This window comes from Ciconia boyciana, chromosome 3 (assembly GCF_034638445.1).
Source record: "Ciconia boyciana chromosome 3, ASM3463844v1, whole genome shotgun sequence".
NCBI lineage: Eukaryota > Metazoa > Chordata > Aves > Ciconiiformes > Ciconiidae > Ciconia > Ciconia boyciana.
This window is the reverse complement of record NC_132936.1, coordinates 45,411,212-45,428,672: the sequence shown is the minus strand read 5'-3', so window position 1 is coordinate 45,428,672 and position 17,461 is coordinate 45,411,212. Positions and strand designations below refer to the sequence as shown.

At 40.3% G+C, this 17,461-nt stretch overlaps 1 protein-coding gene across 7 annotated transcripts in view; it reads right to left on the bottom strand.

Annotated features, from left to right (window-relative positions):
- KLHL32 (kelch like family member 32) overlaps positions 1 to 17,461 on the bottom strand; it is a 97,450-nt gene that overhangs the window by 4,643 nt on the left and 75,346 nt on the right. For all 7 annotated transcript variants that reach the window (XM_072857858.1, XM_072857864.1, XM_072857862.1 and 4 more), the window contains 2 exons: positions 11,205 to 11,931; positions 2,086 to 2,144 (listed from right to left, as the gene is read on the bottom strand). In XM_072857858.1, coding sequence (XP_072713959.1) covers positions 2,086 to 2,144; positions 11,205 to 11,931 — 786 coding nt within the window. The remainder of the gene's footprint in view (positions 1 to 2,085; positions 2,145 to 11,204; positions 11,932 to 17,461) is intronic.

The window sequence follows — 17,461 nt, the reverse complement described above, 5'->3', positions numbered from 1 at the left end:
TATCTCCTTTGTATACAGCACTAAAATTATCCGTACCAACTAGCTCTCTTATGAGAGAAGAGAAATTCTTCTACGTTTCATTATTCAGAAGCTTATTTGATCTTATCCTTGGGGAATGAAGCAACAGGGAAAAATAATTTCCTAAAGAATCTCCTCAAATGATTCACGTATTTGGTTTAATGCTAACCCTTTATTTCTGGGCACTTACAAAGTAACGTCCTTTTGCATATTTTTCTTCCTGGTTAGCAACATTCAAGAATTCTACCTGTTCAGGGGAGGGGCAAGAGGACATGGAAGAAGAGGGATTAAAGCACAGTATTTTAAACCTAAGAAAGCAATTGCTCCTGCTACGCGTACCAAATCAAACAACCTGGCAATGGGTGAGATTAATTTATTTAAGTGGAGGAAGTTAAAATCCGTGAGGAAGTTCTTTGTGTTACATGTGCTACCGCTTGTGGTAACTCAGGAGCCTCAAATACTACTGCCTTTTAACCTCCACAATATATAGCTATACATTTCAATGTGTAATAGTTGAATATTAGGCATTAATGTTTGCATTAGTAGTCCAGTCTCTTAACACCAGACTATAGACACCATCTGCTTTGCAAAGCCTGCCTGCATCCCCTGATTATATCTTTAGCTTCCTCCACTGCAGTGCCTGCCAGGTGAGCCGCAAAGCACTGCAAAGGCAAAGAAACAGAGGGGCCTGGTGGGGTCATTTCTAATAAGCCAGCGTGTGAATACTAATCAGTAGTGGGGAAGCAGAGGTCACCCCAGCTGGCTTGTTGGCAGGTAGCTGTGTGCTCTGTGGCAGATGGCAGGCATTATCGACTCGCCACAAAGGCCTCGCGCAGAAGCAAGCGCTGGTGCTGAATGATAGAGTTATTGAGATTCTGTGCGAGATGCAAGCAGATGTGATGGTTTCCAGTACCCACCGTAAACAATATGCCAGCAGAATTTTTAAAAAGAGCTTGTGTGTACAAACATGAAGCAGACCTCATTTGAAGAATGCGAGCGCACACTTCCTCTGTAACTCTTTACGTGCCAGGCCGGGTTTCTTGCCATCGGCATGGCACGCTGAAGTAGCCCTGCCACCAGTATTTTGGGGTGCAACTTTCACGTCAGCAAGTAAAGCGGAAGATACACAATAGAGAGGCAGTATCTAAATAAGAGTGTCCCCCTCATAAACAAAATAAGATTGCTGCCTGTAATTACCACTTGGATTTAGGACCGAATCAGGATTTGTACAATCGATGCATAAAACTGTACCTCAAAAAGAAAGAGGCAGGTGTGTCATTGCCTGCTTTCTGCTTCAGGACCCGTATGCACTATGCTTTAAAAAGTCAGTGGGAACCACATAGAAGTATCTCCTGGCACAATTTGGTTCCAAATACAGCAATCAAAGCCCCTATCCTACAATCAGAAAAAGTCAATACTTTTCCACACAGGTGTAAATCAGGCTATGCGACTCTGATTGCAAGCTTAGGACTTTTAATTCCTAATACAAGCAAGAGGGCATAACCATGCCCTAACCCTCTGAAATGGTTACTGAGCCATGCTAACCTAATCAAAACACATACATAATGTATGAAATAATCCCTAAAAGATATTTTAGGTGCTTGGGTAATGAAATGATAGGCACCCTTGCAGTCAGCAGAATAAGTCACAGCCAGGTAGTATAGTTCTAAAAGTATGCAGAAAACAAAAAGCCTGTATTGCAATTCAAAGCAGAAATGCCAATGACAAGGAGCAGTTTTGTGACACTGACTTTGAGTATACGTTGCCCTAGGCTGCTGGATTACAAAAAAATGAACAAGCAAAATAAATAGTGATAAATACAGGGGATTTAAAGCACATTTCTGTATTTAATCTACATGTTTCTAACACTTACAGGCTTATAAAATATAATAAAAAGTCAGGGTCTCCATTACTCTGTTAAACACACATCAGTACAAAGTGAATTTAAAACACCACTAATTCAAATGGTCAGCATTTTTAGCCTTAGCAAATACATACAATGACTTTGTAAGAGACCTGTCTGAAGCAAAACATATGAGAAAAAACACATACAACACAGATACCCACCTGCTGAGGATCATAGACCATGAGCCTGTTTTGATACTGTGCAGTATTTGTTACTCCACCTATGAAAGAGTTTATACAGGTTACATTTTTTCGTATAAGCAAAACCAGGACCAAGATAGGTACAGCAAAATAACCAACTCTAGGGTTCATTTGCTGACATAATTACATTGCATACCACCACTTATGCGTACATTCCACTGCACTTTTTAATCTGATTACAAGGTAATAAGTAGCACATTTGTCAAACATCTAGAAACACAAAATAGCAACAGCAAACACCCCCACACACACTTCATTTGTAAAGCTAATCCTATGGGCTAAAAACGAGATAAAAATTGATCTGTTTATAAATGACTGTGCATTCAGCTGTCATCAAGACACAAAGATAAAACCCGTCCCTGTTCCAAGGAGCATGCAGTGTGACATGGTTTAAAGAAGGAGGAGGTGGGCTTGCATCAGAGAGAAGGAAGAGGTTGGAGAGGAGCTCTGCCTAACCAAGAGCACAACGTGGGACACCACTGCCAGCTGGAAAGCATAGCGCAACTCTGTGCAACTGCACTCACCTTTATATTTGAAGGAAATTCTGTATTTAGTCTGTATTACAGAGAGAACATCTCCTGGTTTAGCTGTAGACTTATGTTGGGAGGTTCCTCCGTAGTGACCAGAAACAACGCTACCATTTAGCATATGTACCTTTCAATTATGTTTGGAAAGCAAGGTATAAACCACCTCAGAAAAGCCCGGAAAAGAGTCCGACCCAAGTAGGTGCTGCAAACCAACTATTTACCTCAACACAGTATATGTTTAACCCCCGATCATCCTGTACTCTATTGGTTTTAAATGGAAAATCTCACTGAGTAAACTGGTGGAAAAATTCTTGTCTCAAGCCTGTAACCTTACCAGCATAAACAGGGTTTTGAGTGTGCTCAAGCCTCCTGGGGCCGTAGTGTCACTGCAGCACTGCCACAAGTCCCAGTCTCCCCTCTGTCACCATCCTGGGCCCATGGGAAGATGAGGCCAGAAATAATGCCTGCAAGCTGCACCTCACCTTTCATCCTACCAGAAGGTCTGGACTTAACTAGGGCACACGAGTGGCCACACACCGGTGAAACTCATATTGACAGACAAACTTTTTACATTACAGTTTTCACAGCATGTGCCAATGACGGACAAAATCCACAGCAATGAGAGGAAGGAATTTCATCTGTCATTAAATTTGTTTATGCTTCGCTTTTTGTAAGGACATCCCCTGTTTCAGACAGAGCAGCAGCAGAGGTGCTTTCATTCCTGCCGGCTGAGCCCAGTCCTACTAAGGTCATTGTTTTTTTTCTTTTATCCCCAACCAGTCTTAACATGCCTCCGTGCTGGGGAATCCTCATTTTGCCAGCCTCCAGCTGCACCTAGCACAGCATTTTGGTTCAGAGACATATTGTGATTCTGAAGCGGCTCCCCCGCCTCTCACACATCAGTTCAGGCTGCAGGGCGGTACTGCTGTGCGTTCAAGTTAAACCAGAATCTCCACTCCAGATGTGTACCAGTTGCGCCTCAGTTCCTAACAGAGGCATAAAATGTGAAATAATATGAAATATTATTTCATATTAATGTGAAATAATAACTGGTCTTTTGGATGGTTTTGTACCAGCTGAGTGGGGACCAGAATAAATCAGAGGACCAGAATAAATCTAGTCCAAAGCAAAAAACGTGAACTATAGATGGAGTAGATACAGAGAACTGGGCATCAAGGTTTTGTCTGCTGATCTGCTCCTACTGGGCTTAGCTACTTGCTAACATAGGTGTACCCTCTGATCACTTCAAATAATTTGAGTGAGGCCAAGAATCTGGTCAGTGGATAGCAGAAACTACGGACAAATCTATTCAAGAATCTTGTCTTCAACTGCAGTAGCAGGGAGGAATAACGCTGTTATTTGGGCGCATCTCTGCAAGCACCAGCCTGTACTGGGGCCCCTACACATGGACGGCAGCACAAGCTCCCAGCCTAGAGACGCTTACAGGCTACGAGACAGCCGAGACGTGATGTAGTCTTTCCAAACTGTTTCCATCACACTATGCCACACACTGCCCATCACAGCACCTGTGAAGTACACATGGAAGAACACGCATTGGAAAGCAGTGACTGTTCCCATATCTAATCTCACAATCTGTTATTTGTCTCTACACTGTTGTGCAGCCTTCACAGTGTTAGTGGCCATCAGCCACATCCACAAAACAATTCTAATATCCGTTTTGTAATTTGATTTTCTTTTACATAGTTATTTTCACTCCCAGCGTAATGTTTAAAAATGAGATGTCAGATTAGTATTTTGAAAAATAAAAATCATAGTTATTTGGATGATTACATCCAGAATGTTAAACTACAGGAGATGCATCAGAAACACAACACTGAATCTTGTATTTCCGTTCAGAAAGGACACCTTAATTTGGGGGGAAAGATGTGGAGGAAGAAGAGAAAGAAGGGGGTTGCTTCCTCATAAAATAATGAAATAATCAAATAAGCAAAATTATTTGCCTCTCTTCACAAAGAGCCCCTCATATCAAGTACACAGCTTACATTTTTTTCCCCTGCAATATTGCTCATCTGTGGTGTTTTATCATTACATTCCTTTCACATACCGCTCTTCACTTTTAGATTAATCTGCCAAAATGAGATGCTAAGGATTTGCATACAGATTTGACTACACAAAAATAGATCTGGAATTAATAACAGTCTCTATATGTTTTAATTTCTTCTAGACTGGAGTACCCTTGCCTCCAGCAGTATTCTTGGCTTTGAAAGTCATCAAGCTGATTTGTCTGCTCTTAGGTTATGATGCCACATGCTGCTACACTGTCCCCTGCAATCAAAGTGCTCACAGAGATAGATTCCATGCCTTCCCCTAACAAGTATATTTTATAGATTGGCAGTTTTGATCTCCCCTCCCCAGGGGGATAATCTGCATCTTAACAGGTTTCTATAGATACATCTGTCATTAAATATGCCATCTTATATCTGCATCAATTTTCAAACTCAAGTTCCTCCTAACTTTGAAGTGCTATAGCAAAAGTTTAAAATTTTCTGCCAAAATTCAAATTTAACAAGTCTGCAATGTCCTCTTGAACTATTTTTTTAAAAATACTCCAGGCAGCTGGGAAAGGGCAAAAGTAGAGCAATTCTTAAAAAATAGGAAAAAGAAAAACAAGTTTAAATGGTACTAAAAGTAATATATACTTTCCCAGAAAAAACAGGGTAATTCTGAGATAATTTCTTAAACTTCTCTGCAGTGTTTTCTATGAGGAAAGAAGGCAGAAAAAGGCAGGGAGGCATTGAAAAGAAGTATTTAAAAATACAAACCATGCTATTAAATTTAATGTCAAGCAATAGCAGCTGACGTAGTAGTAACCCATCAGTTAAGGAAAGAGAAAAAAATGTCTGGCTGGGTAAAGGACAGAAAATTTAGTTTGGTCAGCGCTCGCTGCGTTTTATAAATTGAGAGCGATGATTGCACCGCTTTGACATGAGCGGCTTGCTTTGAGGACTATGAGTTTCCAGGAGGCAAGAAGTGCTCTCAGGACAAGCTTGTGTCTGTCTTGCTCTTAGAGCTGCGAGAACACACTCACAGGAAGCCCAGCATCCAACCTGTGGGCTTACAATGTTTTTACACTGCCACAATCACTGTTGCTCACTCCCTTGCAGGCTGTAAACCCTGCTTTTTAAGCCCTCCAAGACCCGTAAGTTCCCAACTCACACAACAATGCCCCTCTACATGGAGAGGTCCTGGAGGAGTCCAAGGCCCACCTTGTCCAGCCCTTCCCCACACATGGGAAATATTTTGGTTTGTTGCAGTCCCCCAAACAGTCCGCAAACTGCACTGAAAAGCAGCTTCAATAAAGACACCTCCAAAAAGAGAAGGGTGGGAGGCAGTAGATTCAACACCATTTTCCCAATCGAAAATTTATAATCCATATTTATAACATGTCCTAGTAAGACCCTCATATGACTTGAGAAATCTAATCCAATCCAAATCCCCCAGAAAAATCTCACAACTCTCGCCGAAGTCCCCAAGTGCTAGGCTGCACGCACGAATCCGAGTTTGCTGGGAGACGTGTAAAACTACATGTTGGCAAAGAGCTCCCACGTGTATTCCTTCCAGCAAATCCAGGGAATATATAGAAACTCATGACATGCGCCCCAAGGTGCTCTGCTATTTTAAAATAGAAATCTCTCCTCTCTTACATGTCTGTGTGTTAAACACAAGATAATCCTTCCTCAACATGCAAGCCCACTGCCTTTTACTTCAGCCAGCCCAGGTGCAGTGAGGACAGCTGAGCTGGAGCATATTCTCCCACCCTAAGGAGTGCCCTGGAAGACACCACCAGCAGCTCTAATTAATACTGTTCACCCCAGATGCAATCCAGCTGCAAACAAGAGGGGTACAAGCCCTAGTTTGTTTGTGGGCTGTTTTTTTAAAAATCATTATTTATGGGTTGTTTTTTTAGAAAGCATTAAAACCTGATGTTTACATGCAGTCTAAGAAGCATCAAACCTATAATGTCCATGCTTGAAAGGTGTGAGATCCATTATCTTTATTCAAATATAAAAATAATAATAAAGAAACACCGTTCCATATACAGACTAAGCCTGGGTCACTGAGGCAATTTTTATGTACTTGTTAAGCTCCTGCTCCTGGTAATTTCTGTGCCAGCTGCACTGCAAAACTTGATTTGGTTAGACACTGTAGATTCCTATTTATTCCAGGTCTATTTTTCATAAAACAATTTTATAGGCATTTACTGAGAAAAGATTTTCTTCTCCTCACAACAGCAGCATACTGATAGTAAGGTAATACTTCCCCCCCCAGACCACTTGCAAACTCAGAATAATTCTCCAAGGTATGTGATCTCCATCATTTCCTTGGTCAAAATCTCCACTGTTAGGGAAAGAATAATAATAAAATGAAAAGAATCTTGAATTTTGAAGAAAAAGCTGTTAAATATGAAGCAACTATACAGGGTTGGCTTGTTTACCCCCCCCCCAAGTTGAGTTTCCATGTGCATGTCAAGATGTGATTTTAGCTGACACACTTAAGGTCAGGCAACTCGGACCTCTGCGAAACAACAGCATAATACTTTGCTTTAGAGAAGACTTTTCATGTGCTAATCTCGTGAGCACTTGAGGCAGAGGGGAAGCCTTGTTATCCCCAGCTGCAGGTGCAGGAATGGCCCAGAGCTGAACTGCCTGGCAGAGGTTCCCTGCCCCACTCTGTCCCCACGGGCACTACACCTACACGGGAGGAGGAAGGTTAACGGGTATAGAAAAGTAGGTCTCCAGATTTGCATGTGCACGCCACGGAGGATGCAGGGAAACGGGCATAGTTCAAGTTCGCACTCTTCTGGAAAAGATTTCCCTGCTTTTATAGGGAATGATTGTTAGTAATGTTGAACTCCAAAGGGTTTGGTGCATTTTGTTTCTCTTTCACTCAAATACTTCACTTTTCAAGCATGTGGCATGCAATTCGTTTGTGAAATGGGTCACGGTGTCAGATGTTAACTGGGGCCTGTAAGATTCATCTTTCTATAAAATTTCCAAACCATCTGCCCAATGCTGTACTGTCGAGACAGAAAACTTATTTTAATGAATTCTCATCTACTTTTTAAAATAAGAAAATAAAATAAAATGCAGACTGTGAAAAAAATAAAAAAAAAAGACGAGAAAAAATAATGACACAAATATAAAAATCTGTTCCACAATATAGGGAGCTTAGAAAACTCAAGAGCTGAACCTACTTGTGCTGCCCAGAGGATCCAACCAGTTCCCGAGTGCAGAAGGCTCCCTCTGAGCCTTCTGGCAGGTTAGAGCCCCAAAGGGGTGGTGGCAGCTTAGGAGTCCCTGTGACACCTCAAACACCGGCCACCCATCTCCTACTGCCAGCACGTGCTTACAGCATTTTGTTTAACACACTTCCCTTCCCTGCTGCCTTTGACAAGATTTTATGCTCTATTATTTTTTATTCCTTCTTGTATTTGTCCCAAAGGAGCAGCAAAGTAAAGCCGACAATGAATCCCAATAATAATAATAGAAACCCCTTAAGTCTAGTCAGCTTTTGATTAGCAAAGCCTTTAGATGACAAGGGGCTGTAGCAGAGGCGCTGATGCTTTAGCTATAGAGTCAGTAAATGGTCTGTGTGTGGATTGTGTTTTGATGACTCTCTCCACAAATATAAGGGCTAGAAACTTATATTATCACTATTTAATTTATTCACTTACTAAAAAACCGGGCACATCTTTATGGTTACCTTACCAGCTGGTAGTAGCAGACTGACTTTGAGAGCTCTTGCTGATGACCCCATTTCCCAGAAAAAGCAGCAGGGATACAGCTCAGAAACATCCCTAACTCAGACTAATTTTTTAATTACTTAATTTTAGGCCACATACTTCAAAATTAGGTTCCCTCCTGCAATACTGATTACTCTTATGCTAACACTTTACATTTGATGATGAACAGTGGATTTTTTGAGCAGTGACTACTGATATTTTTGGAATAATAAAACATCTCTCTGTACTATTCCCCTGCCCCTGAATATACACGTACAGCGAGCTACATTCTAGCCCTAAGCAATTAATTAATAATAGAAAGCTAGCTACAGTTATTGCATCTCCATCTACTTTTATTTATAAAATAGCTCTATTCAATACACAGAACCCAGTTTTCAATCTGTGAGTACACAATTCAGATCAATACCCTACTGAAGTATTGCATAGAATGCTCTCATAATTCATAATAACCTGTCAGAATCTAGCAACTCAAAAGTGCTAAGCATTTTCTGAAAAACTATACAAAATACAACCGAAAAGTCCTGTCTATCTTATTGCACTGCCAAAACATTGCTCCTTACTGTGACTTTATAACAGAAGTTATGTTGGTAGTATTTTCAAATATAAATGGAACAATGCTGATAACAAAATATATTTTGTTGTTTTGCCCAGTTTTAAAGAGTTTATCTAATAGGCTTCCACTTACCTCTTCCCCTGATTCTACAGCTGTATTAGAGGCATATTCTTGAACAGAATATCATACTGCTTCATTATATAAATGCAGATAGTATTTAAACACACAGGCAGGCATGCATTTCACTTACGTAACTAAGCACATTAATTAATCCTCAGCATAATTTTCCCTTTCCTAGCATATCTGGAAAGATTAAAACTAATCTTCAACCAGTCCCACATTTCACTTAAAAACCTCTATCAAATACTTCCTTGGGGGTTTTTTGTACAGAAAAAAAAATAAATTAAGAAAAAATATTAATTTTTTCATGTACTGGAGCAAGGACCACACTCTCATGGATGTTTCTAGTGCTCGTTCAATGATTTTATATGAATACATTTAGCACAATTTCCTAAAAAGTCCTGTTTTTCATAAATAGAGACTGACAAATGTAAACCACAAGAGGAGAAAAAAAAAAATCAAGACACAGCAGTAGTAGCATCCATGTATTTGAATTGCCCATCACAGGCACACATCTCTCTCCACTGATAAAATAGGAAAGGTAGAGAATAAACAGGGTAATGCTCTGAACGTGCCCAGCTGGTACCCTAAAGCAGAAACCCTGTTTCTGTACCGCACCTGGGTCTCAAGTCCACCGTGTGCACACTTCAGAATTAACACACAGCACAAACTCTACATGATTCCGTCGATGCCAGTTGTTGAAGGAAGTGACCCAAAGCACCTGCCAGGGATCTTGGTGATTTTCTGCATTCTGTCATGCTTTTAATTCCAAAGTCATTATTCATTATTTTAGTGTATATGTATAAAAATAGATACCTGCTACCTCCCCTGCCAATGCTTGGGAATCCATTCCCACAAGGCACTTAATCCATATGGGCAGAAAGATACATCTGCAAGGAGTATCCTTGCAGATGTCATACCTAAATGACATACTTTGAGAGTCACAGAATCATAGAATTGTTTAGGTTGGAAAAGACCTTTAAGATCGAGTCCAACTGTTAATCTAACACTACCAAGTCCACCAGTAAACCATGTCCCTAAGCAGCACATCTACACATCTTTTAAATACCTCCAGGGGTGGTGACTCCACCACTTCCCTGGGCAGAAGCACAAAGGCCTAAGTAGCTAACTTAATCTTTCATTCATATACCATCTTTTCACCAGAGGGATCCCAGACAATGTTAAAATCCCCAGAGGGTATATGCAGTGAAGATGGCAATCACTGAGCATTTTCCTCAAGGGCTGGCCCCATTTACTCATTAACTTGCTTGATAAATATTACAACTTTATAAACTTCCATGACACACTTCTTACTAAAAGGTGGGGTTTTTTTCTCCTGTCAAATTTTCTGTAGACAGCACCTTGTTCCAAAGCAACTAATAACAGAGAAGTCACTACAAAGATTGATGGCACAACGTCCTCAACTCCCATCATTGTGCACATGTAAAATAAAAAGTACATCAGACTGAGTTGCAAATGGTATGTTAGTTTAAGATTACAAGGCCTATACTTTCATCTATCTGTGCCATAAAGCTATGATTTATGACAGGCAGTCCCGTACACTTGGTTATGGACAGAGCTGTGCATGATTTCTACCAAAGGTCATCTTGGCCTGTTACAATATCCTCAAGAGCAAGTTGGAGCAGTTCATACACCTGCCTTCAAGCCCTGGACCTACACAAGCCAACAAGCACTTAATTCTCCATTTCATTATCAGGAATAAATGCAGTGGTACCAGATCATACTACAGAAACTGGGTCTTGTTTTTTGTTTTTAAGAAGCACACAGAATTTGTCACTTGAAATTCATCCAAAAGTGCATTATCATTTCGATTCACTGAGATTTATGAATGCCAACTGGAGGTAGCACATATGAGATATGCAGCTTGGAAACACAGAGAGATATTTAGCAGACAAAAAATATTGTATTGGTATGTTATGCTCCTATACTTCTAATCAAGCTTGATTTTATGCTTCCAGGCTTAAATTCTTTGAAATACCCATCTCCTAAGACAAAAGTTATCCTGACATATAAACCTAAGAAGATTTATTAGTTTCATTAGAGACAGTATTTTGGTATTTTGTTAGTACCTCAAACTGTGTGAAATGTTTTCTACCTGATATCCAAAGAAGACCATCCACCACATATCCTGCATGGCATGAGAGCGATCGATCAAAGGACTGTACAAAGGTCCACTTGTTCTTCTTGGGGCAATAGCGTTCCACTGTAGGTAACACTTGACGCAATTCATTTCTGCCCCCTACTGCATAGAGGTACTCGTCCACTGCTCCCAGCACAAAGTGTTCCCGACAGTTCTTCATTGGAGCTATCTCAGCCCAAGAGTTAGTGCGGGGATCGTATCGACAGGCAGTTCTCACCGCACAAGTGCGCCCTGTGGAGTGCTCTGCCTCTCCACCAGCTACAAAAAGAAAGTCTCCCATGACAGCAACACAGTGGTGGCTTCTCCCTACAGGCATAGGCGCTAGCTCGCTCCAGTTTGCAATCCCTGCGATATGAACGTTCTCTTGATCTACTGGATTGAAGTATCGCAATTCCTTCACTTTACAGATTTCACGTTTTTTCCCACCAATAATGTAAAGAGTGTCTGACTGGAAGCGAGGTTTTGTCCTTCTGGTTTGCCAAACTGGCTGTGCATAGATGCTCTGGTGGTAAGCCAAGGCCTCATTAATAAGTGCTGTCGCAGTTTCACTAGCTTGGACAAGAGGATGAGAAAGAGCTACGGTATGCAGTGTATCCACATCCATAAGGCCAAAGCGGACATACTGGAGAAGTTCATCCATGTACTGGTAGCGGCAGTTGTGTTCCAACCACCTCACAGCCAGCTAAAAGTGGGGGGAAGGAAGGGAAAAACAAGACACCAATTATTTGTGTACAATTCTGTCAAAATTTGGTCTTTTGAAAACTGTGCTTGCATTCCAAGAAGAGCTATACACTTGCCTCAGTAGTGATATCAATCAATATAAAAAGTAGTTATGAATGCATGTGAGTCAACATAAAAGATACCTACTAAAACTCCACCTATAATATATATAAAAGCTTTGTATTGCACCAGTCCCCCGAAAGAATTTCCACAGCGTTATCAGATTGCAATACTGCTATGCAATACCCTTGCTGTGCAAACTGTTAGTGATGCTGTAGGAGATCACAATATCCCAGGATCAAGCTGCTGGAGCAATAATATAAATGTAGGGACTATGTGATCACTGGAGACCATGGGTACACTAGAAAGAGAAGTAAGATTACAGTTAGATGATTAGAAAAGCCCTTTCTCCCCTTCATCTTTCATTCTACTTATGACAAAATATTGAAGGAATATAACAAAATACATACTGAATACTTCAGTATTTTTTCCTTCTTCATTTATTTTATTCAGAAAGTGGAGACAGGTGTAAAGGGATCAGAAATTAAGCCAGATAAGAGAGAAGCAGAGAAGAGGCTCTGCTGGTTTGGGACTGACAGAAAGAAAGACTCTAAAACTGTTCAGCAATTGCAGCTGGTATCAACAGCCAAAATTAAACATAGCCTTTAAATGACACAAAGCATATTGAATCCAACCAGGTCTAAAAAGAGGCTAGGAAGGGCCTTAACCATTTCAAGAACGGTTGTGTAAGCTATTCTTGAAAACCTTCAGTGATGAAGATATCCAAATTTCCTCAGGAAAACCACCCCCACACTCAGCTATCCTCTTGGACAGATTTTCCTTTTACCTGTGCAGGAGCTCTAAACCCTCCAACTCAGTGCCTCATTTTCCACCTTTGGGTTTACACTGCAGAGCTCAGGAACCCCCAGACCAACCCTTGAAATTCATCCATCCATACAGGACAAAAAGCAGTCTGCTACCTTCCTTTTCTCCTCCACTTCTGATGCATTTCGTTATGTATGCTGCAGTTTCTTCTCTGAATTAAAAAGTCTCTCAAACCATCTTGGGTCACATTTTCTAAACCTCTGTTGGTTGGCTCACAGTTCTCTGCTATTGAAAGGAAATGCCCCTCTTTCTTAATGTTTATTGCTGAAAACTGGATAAAATCTTCCTTTTAAGGCTGTAGTAGTAGCGAATAGATTGGAAGGATTGCTTTGATCATAACTATCTATGCCATTCTTGTTTGTACATCACTACACAAGACCGTCAGTGCACTACGATACTGCTGATTCATGTTTAAGCTTATGACTGAGAACTATTCCTACCTCTTTTTTCTGCAGAACTTCCACAGTGTGTCATGCTTTCTCTGTCATTACTGAACTCTCTACTATTTAATTCAGGCCACTGCTCCAATCTGTCAAGATCATTCTCAATCCTAATTATATTTTCAAATGTGCTTGAGACCATTCTACCTTCTGATTGTCTGAAAACGTAAAACCCATATTATTCTTTCATCCAAGTCATTAACAAAGACATTGACTAGGTCTGGATGAGGACAGACTCCTCTATTTGGTACTTCATTTCATCCTGACAAAGAACTTGTGGAGCAGGAGTTTCTAACTAGTCGTGAGGTAACAACAGTTTCAGCTAAAACTTACTGCTCTGTATTGCTCATGGGAATGTCACACGAAGGAGCTGAAAAGAAAGACTTCTATCTTACTCAAGGCTTTCATATACACATGGTAGATGAAATTTATTGCTACTTCTGTATTCTGTCAGAGGGGGGAAATGACAAACCAAAACCACCTTCTTATTAAGATTAATTGGAAGCACTTTTGCTCCACTGTGCTATTCAACCCCTGTGAAACAAAGAATCAATGAAGGGCATAAAAAATTGCAACAGTAGTTCAGTCAGTTAAATGCTGTATTGAGTTTCAAAATGTGTATTAGCTATATGTATTTAGATTTGTTAGTAAAAAAGGAGTTAATTAAATACATTTGAAAGTGTTTATGGACTTGAAATCATTGAGCATTATATTCACATATTCTAAATCCACCAAATCCATGTGTCAGGTGTCTCCTGAGTGGTTTTAGGCAACTCCCTACTCCATGTCTTAGGCCATGTGAATCATTCCTGAAAGTCTTCAGCAGCACTCAGCTCTCATCATTGACTAGACACTTGAAATTGAAGTGGAATTTAGGCTATCTTCATCATGACGAAGACACCGACTGAATTCATACCAACTGAATGATGTGTGTGTTGCTATATTAAAAGAGAAGCATTTACAAAAACTGAGTTCTTATCTGTCATCATTTGCACCCAATAGATTGGCTTCTTTTGCTTATAGTTCATGCCTTCATTTACATCTAAAATGGCATCATGGTGGTATCACCTGTGCTATAATGACAGACATTACAGTCTTTTAAAAGACATGCACTAATGTAAAACCAGGTCTTGGTAACCACAAAGCTTTTAAAGGAAGTTTAACATTAATGCCTGCTAATATCTTAGAACTTCACCCATCCTCTTTCATGTATTGTCCTCCCTCCCACCCCCCAATAAATACTATACAAACACACAAGCAACACTACATACATTCATACCTTTTAAAGACACACTATCTGCATTCATTTCTGCATATGGGATGTGATGATCTGCAGCAGAAGGGATGGACATCTCCATTACAATATATTTTCTCTGCTGCATGAAGTTTGGCAAAAGCAATTTGGTTCATATTGAGTTTGGTCTGCACCGAGAATATTCCTGGAGTTGTAAAAAATGTTTCACTGAAACCAATAATGCTTAACATTTCTCTAAAATCGCAGAATTTCTAAACCACCACAGCAATGGTGCAAAGGGATACAAAGATTCTGCTGGCACTCACAGATGATGTACAATCTATTCCCGGTTTTGAACCAAAACTTTCTCCATCCTTTCCTACACTGTTTCATCCCCACTCATCTATCCTGCATCTTTATTGATGAAAACTTTTGAATCTTTCCAAATTAATTTTATTGCAACCTCCTTGGGATCCTCTACATGCTGCACCTAAAGGTATCTTTGGTCTGCACTACTTCCACCTTTCCCTTCTGACAAGCAACTGCAACAGCAATGGGGAGGGTAAGCTTAATCCCAGGCTGTCTTTTGTGCAGGTTGCTACTGGCTCGTACCAGACTCCACGTCTGAGGTCAGTTTGCAGTGGAGTACTGCATTTTACTATATTAATTTAGAAAGCAGGGTAAGAACCCTGCGTATCACTATATCATCTAGATGGTCTGTAGGCATTTGATAATGAGCAGAGAAGCTCTACTAGGTCTTAGGGAGGCAACTGAGGTCTGGGAATCACAACACGTTTAGAAGCTCCAGTCCAGATCAACTCATGCTACTGTTGAACACAATTTGACTACAGTATTCTGTGTGACCCACACCTAATCTGTGGCACTCCAAGGCAGAGAAAAGGCCATAAGAGCTAAAAGCTGTAATGTTTTTATCTCCTTGCCTTGCTGTTGATAACAATGACTGTTACTCACGTTTTAAATGCCATAAATTCATTTTGGGACACTCCTTAAAAATAACTGCTAGGAATTCAAGCTACAAATGTAGGTATTTATATGTATATTCATAGAATACAGGACCAACTCCTAAACTGTGACACAAGGCTATGGAACAGGTCATATGGTTTTAGGGACACTCACAAACTGAGCCTTAGACTTATACATTTGTTATGCAGCATACATTGTTATGGTGCTCTCTAGCAGAACATGGTGTCTCACACTATGAAGGCATGGAAGAAAATTGAGTTATCTGTGTGAGTGAACAGATATTGTAGTCACTGGATGGTCTGGCAGTTATTGGAAGGCTGGAGAAGTTCAAAAGACAGAAAATTAAGTTCCCAAACAAGTCTTTTGCTTGTAGTAGAAATAGTCACTGATGGACTGTAATACAGTTCTAAATTTCCTTCAGTGTAAAGGAGGCAAATATAACTCTCATGAACATACGGCAGAAGCGCAAACTTCCGTGTAGCATTGATAAATATACAGATGTTTGCTGACATGCAAGTTCCACCACCTTTACTCAGTTTTTGTTTAATCCAGACTTAGAAACCTGGTGCCTACATAGAAAGTCCAAATTCACCCTGTCTATACACTAATTATAGCGCCTTTTTTTTAGCCTCTCTGTCAGTAGTGATTAGCAACTCTAATCAGTATTGGCAAAATAAACTCAAAGCCATTATACACTTTATGACATTGCAGGGAGAGACATTCAGACTTCTCTAAGGAGATACCAATAGCACTTGAAATTACAACTGTGTTTAAAACGCAAACAAGTAAGCAAGCAAAAACAAAGAGACCATCCACAATTTTGTGTTTTAAAATATTTGTATCGCTGCTAAATAATTTACAAAAATAAGGAAATACTCCTACTCCTAGTGCCATATAGGCAAATTCTGTTTAAACTGCTAGAAGCTTCTCTTCTATTAATTTTAATGTGTGAGTGTGTGAAAAAAGGAAGCTACAGCCTAGTGCCTATATCAACTTTAATAAATAATATATTTTGCCATATTCATCTTCTAAACTAAGTAAATGACACAAGTAGACCCTCAGAAGGACAGGATTTTCAAACCAGATTAATTCTCTTATTCTAAAGCCTTAACCCAAAGGATTTTTCTTCTCCAAGGTTACATTACTTGATTTAGCAATGGAGTACATTCTCAAAACAGCAGAAAACAGATGAAAAAATACATTGTGCCACAGTTGGAGCATCTAAACACACCTGCATGTTGCATTGTGATTTCATTGCATTTCCAATGGGTGCTTCTGCTTCCAGCACAGTGCTTCAGCAGTCCAATTCACGCAGCCTCGGAGTGCGGCCCTTCCCTCACTGCTGTTAATGGTATAGGTACTGCATACGTACCACAGCCAGAGAGAGCATAGAGGCAGTGGAAGTTAAAGCTGAATTAAGAGTTTCACCCCTGTTGAAGATAACTCTGCAATGAGTAGTTACCTGGTCTTTTGGACTGCCAGCTATCCCAGGAAACAAGAAAACACTGTGCCCTGACCGTTCAGTGTCCTTCTGCAATCCTTCTCATGCCACTCTGCGGGGAAACATGTCAGACCTTCACTTGACATCACAGCAGGTTTTCTAACCAGAAAAGCCAAGCTACTTTATGAGTGCAAAAAAGCGTGACATACTCATTAGACCCAGGTTCACTTGGAAACTACTTTAAGTCACAAAGTCAGTGTCGGGGAAAGTTTATGTCCACAACACTCGGAGAGAAAACAGTCCTCTAAGCCTAGGCTCTGTGATAGGCCGGGGCACGGGGACACCATTAAAGTCATCTTGGACTGATCTTCAGCTGATATATTCATGTTATGGCCACACAGACTGCAAAGGAATTATGCCAGTTTATACCATCTAAGGTCTCTAATAGTTGATATGAAGCCAAAAAGTGACAGTGGTAGAAAAAATGAGGTTTTTGGAGTTGGGTTTT